The 6,172-nt window shown below is 38.1% G+C and overlaps 1 protein-coding gene across 1 annotated transcript; it reads left to right on the top strand.

The window, feature by feature from the left end:
* Positions 1–515: 515 nt before the first annotated feature.
* LOC105523156 (olfactory receptor 11H4) lies at positions 516–1,585 on the top strand. Its single transcript, XM_011957932.1, has one exon. It carries the CDS (start codon positions 563–565, stop codon positions 1,535–1,537), a length of 975 nt encoding a protein of 324 aa, XP_011813322.1. The 5' UTR covers positions 516–562; the 3' UTR covers positions 1,538–1,585.
* Positions 1,586–6,172: the final 4,587 nt, after the last annotated feature.

Here is a 6,172-nt window from a genome sequence, read left to right as displayed (position 1 = left end):
TCTATATGGTATCTGATTACAAAAAGTAAGATAGTTCCTTTTTGTATAATATGTGTAAAAAACATAAAAATAAATACTGCAGATGTTTTTAAAATATTATCATGGAGTTGTATCTCCATGCAGCAGTCAATCTATTTTGTTTAGTTGTCAAAGATCTAACCAAATTTTACATCAGTTATCCTCAAAATATCTTTTCTAACAAGTTGGGCTAAATAAGAGAAAATTGATGAGCTCGTGCTAGAAAATCCATAATCAACATTGGAAAAACAAAATCAAAAGCTGAAAAGGTCTTCTCAAGCATCCAAGGAAAAGAAAGAAAATACATTTGTCTGGTTCTGCCACTAGTGTCGAAATTCTAGCTGCATTGGATGGTATTGGATTCTAGCAAAATAACACTGAGACTTAGAACCACAATCAGTTCAAAATATGGTAGGACGTATTCTCACCTGATCTCAGAATGTCTTGTGTATTTTCCTGTATAGCTCAAGTTCTCGTCTCGATAAAGTCCTTGAGATATGTAGCAAGCAATTGGATTATACTCCAAGAGACTTGGATTACACTCATGTCTTTCTTCTTCATCGATTTAAGACCCATGAACAGGTCAGCAACACACGTCGTGACAGAGTTTATTCTCCTGGGATTCCCTGGTTGCTGGAAGATTCAGATTTTCCTCTTCTCATTGTTTTTGGTGATTTATCTCTTGACCTTGCTGGGAAATGGAGCCATCATCTATGCAGTGAGATGCAACTCACGACTACACACCCCCATGTACTTTCTGCTGGGAAACTTTGCCTTCCTTGAGATCTGGTATGTGTCCTCCACTGTTCCTAACATGCTAGCCAACATTCTCTCCAAGACCAAGGCCATCTCATTTTCTGGGTGCTTCCTCCAGTTCTATTTCTTCTTTTCACTGGGAACATCTGAATGTCTCTTTCTGGCAGTAATGGCTTATGATCGATACCTGGCCATCTGCCACCCACTGCAGTACCCCGCCATCATGACCGGAAGGTTCTGTGGTAAGCTGGTGTCTTTCTGTTGGCTCATTGGATTCCTTGGATACCCAATTCCCATTTTCTTCATCTCCCAACTCCCCTTCTGTGGTCCTAATATCATTGATCACTTCCTGTGTGACATGGACCCATTGATGGCTCTATCCTGTGCTCCAGCTCCCATAACTGAATGTATTTTCTATACTCAGAGCTCCCTTGTTCTCTTTTTCACTAGTATATACATTCTTCGATCCTATATCCTGTTGCTAAGAGCTGTTTTTCAGGTCCCTTCTGCAGCTGGTCGGAGAAAAGCCTTCTCTACCTGTGGTTCTCATTTGGTTGTGGTATCTCTTTTCTATGGGACAGTCATGGTAATGTACGTAAGTCCTACATATGGCATCCAAACTTTATGGCAGAAGATCCTCACACTGGTATATTCAGTAATGACTCCTCTTTTTAATCCTCTGATCTATAGTCTTCGTAATAAGGACATGAAACTCACTCTGAGAAATGTCCTGTTTAGAATGAGAGTTTGTCAAAATTCGTGAGCCAAAGATGTGCCATATTTATAAGTTCTAATGAAGAACAAGGTTGAGATGTTGTCAGTTCTTTAGCAGTCTTTTAGTCCTCAGTCTGAGTAATTAGAGGTTGTATATTTTACCTGGAAGTGTGCCCAGCTGAAATACGTTTTCAACACTGACTAAACCTTAATTAACTGGTCATCGACATCCACTAAAAAGTTTTCAAAGCCTGTCTTTATTAGAATGATAAAATGGAATTGCTATGTGAGATGCCCTCCTGCTGTCATGCCCCATGGTTCACCATTGTATAACTTCTTCCTCATAGCAACAAGACAATAAACCCAACTTTGTTCAATTGCAGGTATGTTCCTAGGAGTCTTTGTCTGATGGGGTTCAATAGTAGCACAATACCCAGCAAAGAGTAAGGCCTCAAACATGTTTTTTAAATATCTCTATCTCAATTTTTTTACTGACAACAATAATATGTGATTGTTGTAACAAACTCAAGCAATTCAGAAGAATTTCCATCTTCACTCCCATATTCACCAATTTTCCTCTCTGCTCCTCAGTCAATCATCTAAATCCCTCTCTCTGGTCCTCAGCACCCTTCGTAATACAACCCCACTAAATCTATTTCATTCGTTTTTCCATTTCTTCCCAAAATGAGCCCTCAGTTCTAGTCAGGCCAGTTACTTTATTTATTCCACTCTATCATCTTTTCACCTTTTCTTAGGCTCGCTCTTTCTTTTCTTTTCTTTCTTTCTTTCTTTCTTTCATCTTTCTTTCTTTCTTTCTTTCTTTCTTTTTTTTTTTTTGAGACAACGTCTCACTCTGTTGCCAGGCTGGAGTGCAGTGGTGTGATCTCAGCTCACTGCAACCTCTGCCTCCAGGGTTCAGGTGATTCTCCTGCCTCAGCCTCCCAAGTAGCTGGGACTACAGGGGCACGCCACTACTCCCAGGTAATTTTTGTATTTTTATTAGAGATGGGGTTTTACCATGTTGACCAGGATAGTCTCCATCTCTTGACCTCATGATCCACCCACCTTAGCCTCCCAAAGTGCTGGGATTACAGGTGTGACCCACCACACCTTGATAATTTTTGTATTTTTAGTAGAGACTGTGTTTCACCAAGCTGGCCAGGGTGGTCTTGAATTTCTGACCTCAGGTGATCCACCTGCTTCGGCCTCCCAAAGTGCTGGGATTAGAGGCGTGAGCCACCAGGCCCAGCCTAGGCTGTTCTTTCAACCTAGAGAGCCTCACCTCATCTTCTGCCATGCAACTTGAGAAAGATATTTAACACTTAAATTCTTAAGTTCTTATTTTATAAGATGGGTATAATTCATACCTTGTAACAACGTCATGCGAATTAAATCTGATCATTTCTGTAAGAGCCATAGCACAGAAAGAGACACATAGGAGGTTGTGAGTATACGTTGTTCTCTTCTCCTTCCTGTCTTTCAAACCTGGCTATGGATACTTTTCTGACTATCTTTTAGATGTTTTGTAATCCTCATGGAAACCTATATACTTAAAGATGGCTTATTTAAAAGCCAGTTGGGATAGATATATATTTTATATAACTTTATATGTAATTATATATCTTATACATATTTGTATATTTTATATATGAAGTTTATATAAATGTGTAAAATCTGCTCATATATGTATATATAATATGTATGTGTATAGATACATGTATATATAGAGAGATAGATATAGATAAAGATTAGATATAGATTTGGCAACCATAAAGGGACTGATTAGACGGCCAACTTTGAGTCAGATTTGTTGTGTCCTGGCTTATCTGCTTACTAGTTGTGTGACCTTCACAAGCAAGTTGCTTAAATGCTATGAACTTCATCTGTAAGATAGGGTAATAATAACACCTTAGAATTGTTGGTTTGTTATGACTTAATACTTATAAAGCACTTAGAAGTATGCCTGGCAAACAGTAAAGTTCAATAAATATCAGCTTTAAAAAAATTATTCAACTGTAAAAGATCATGGTAGCTTTCAAAATCAGCTTATATAATTTTTCCATTTAACAGATACATTATGTTCCATTATATGAATGTTTCATCATTTATTCATTACTCAATGACAATATATTACATCTTATATTTTATAATTAAAACAGTGCTGTAATTCATATTCTTGAGTATGGCCTCTTAGAGCCATATTGATATTCCATAAGTTAGAGGAAGAGTTTATGGAACGCTGGAAATGTGCATTTTTAATTATGCTAAATACTGGTAAATTAGATGCCCTAAATAGTGTGGGACAAATGGTGCTGGGGCAAGTAGATATCCATAGGCAAAATAAAGAAGTTGGATACCTATCTTACACCATTTACAAAAATTAATTCAAAATGGATCAAAGACCTAAATGCAAAAACTAAAACTACAAAACCCTTCACAACCTAGGATTAGGCAGTGGTTTCTTAGGTATGACACATAAAGCACAAAAAGCTAAGGAAAAAAATCAGTAACTTGGACCTTATCAAAATAACAATTTTTGTGCTTCAAAGGATACTATCAAGAAAGTGAAATGGGCTGGGCGCGGTGGCTCATGCCTGTAATCCCAGCACTTTGGGAGGTCGAGGCAGGCGGATCACGAGGTCAGGAGATCGAGACCATCCTGGCTAACATGGTGAAACCCCATCTCTACTAAAAATACAAAAAATTAGCCGGGCGTGGTGGCGGGCGCCTGTAGTCCCACCTACTCGGGTGGCTGAGGCAGGAGAATGGCCTGAACCTGGGAGGTGGAGCTTGCAGTGAGCCGAGATGGCGCCACTGCACTCCAGCCTGGACGACAGGGTGAGACTCCGTCTCAAAAGAAAGTGAAATGACAACTGCGATGGTTTGAAGGTCCGTGTCTCCTCCCAAATTCATATGTTGAAATCCTAACCCCCAGAACAATAGTGCTGGGAGGTGGGGCCCTTGAATTTGATTAAGTCATGAGAGTGGACCCCTCCTGAATGGAATTAGTGCCCTTATAAAATAGGCCAAAGGAGCTATTTGCCCCTTCAACCACGTAAAGACACAGCAGGAAGGCACAATTTATGAACTAAGAAATGGACCTTCATCAGACACCAAATCTGTTGGAGCATTGATCTTTGACTTCCCCATCCCCAGAATTGTCAAAAATAAATTTATGTTTTTTATAAATTACCCAGTTTATGGTATTTTGTTATAGCAAACTGAACAAACTAAGACAAGATTTTTAGCCCCTAACGTTTAGAGACCAAAAGTACATTAGTAGTGGCCAAGGACTAGAAGGAGAGGATGAGAAATGACAACTGCTAATGGGTACTCAGTTTCTTTGGGGGTGATAAAAATTTTCTGGAAACAGATAGTGTTGATGGTTGTACAACTTTGTGAATATACTAAAAATTACTGAAATACATGAGTAAATTTTTCATCAGGAAACTGCAGATCAAATTCATATTAAGATATCAACCTCACATATGTTAGCATGGCTACTACCAAAAAGACCAAAGATAACCAGTGTTGACAAGGATGGGAGTAAAGGGAATCCTCATATACTGTCGGTGGGAATGTAAATTAGCACAGCCACTATAGAATACATGGAAGTTCCTCAATAAATTAAAAATAAAACTACTATATAATCCAGCAATTCCACTTCTTGGTATGTATCCAGAGGAATTGAAATCAGGATCTCGAAGAGATATCTGCACTTCCATGTTCATTTCAGCATTATTCACAATGGCCAAAACATGGAAGGAACCCAAATGTTCATCGATGAATGAATGGAATTTTTTTAATGTGGTATAAACACACAATGGAATAGTATTCAGCATTATAAAGGAAAGAAATTCCGCCATTTGCAACAACATGAATGAATCCGAAGGATATTATGCTAAGTGAAATAAGCCAGATACAGGACAAATAACACATAAATGGTGAATGCAAAATAGTTAAATTCACAGAAGCAGAGAGTGGAATGGTGCTTGTCTGGATTAATGGAAGAGTAAAATAGGGAGGTATTAGTCAAAGGGTACAAAGTTTCTGTTATGCAAGATAAGTCCTAGAGATCTACTATATAGGACAGTGCTAAGTTAACGATATTGCTTTGTATACTTAAAATTTTGCTGAGAGGGTAGATCTTATGTTAAATGTTCTTATCACAAAATAATAATAATGATCAATAAGTGGATGGGAAGAAACTTTTGAAGTTGATGGATATGTTTACAGGCTAGAATGTAGCAATGATTTCACAGATGTATACTTCTCTCCAAACTCATCAAGTTGTATATATTATATACCTACAAATGTTTGCATGTAACATCATATCTCAATAAAGTACTTTTTGTTCATCTAAGTTTGTTCTCCAAATAAATCTGAAAAAATAAACTCAGCTCCACAAATTTTCTACTGTATGACGGAACCTGGTCTTAACTATCTACCTGTGCTCTACTAACCTCTACTGGACATTATGCTTCCATGGTATGCCTAAGAATGCACAGGAAAAAACCTCAATCCACCCAAAAGTAATATGAAAAGGAGTATAAGCCAGGTATGGCAGCTCATGCCTGTAATTCCAGCACTTTGGGAAGCCGAGGCAGGAAGATTACTTGAACCCAGGAGTTGAGACCAGCCTAAGCGATATAGTGAGACCCCATCTCTGAAAAAAAAAAAAAAA

The sequence above is a fragment of the Colobus angolensis genome, unplaced genomic scaffold (genome assembly GCF_000951035.1).
Source record: "Colobus angolensis palliatus isolate OR3802 unplaced genomic scaffold, Cang.pa_1.0 Scaffold451, whole genome shotgun sequence".
NCBI lineage: Eukaryota > Metazoa > Chordata > Mammalia > Primates > Cercopithecidae > Colobus > Colobus angolensis.
Note: the sequence above shows the minus strand (reverse complement) of the source record. Positions and strands in the feature narration are given on the sequence as shown.

Excerpts from the sequence above, each read along its gene's own strand:
- LOC105523156 (XM_011957932.1), top strand. The coding sequence starts at position 563 with ATGTCTTTCTTCTTCATCGATTTAAGACCCATGAACAGGTCAGCAACA.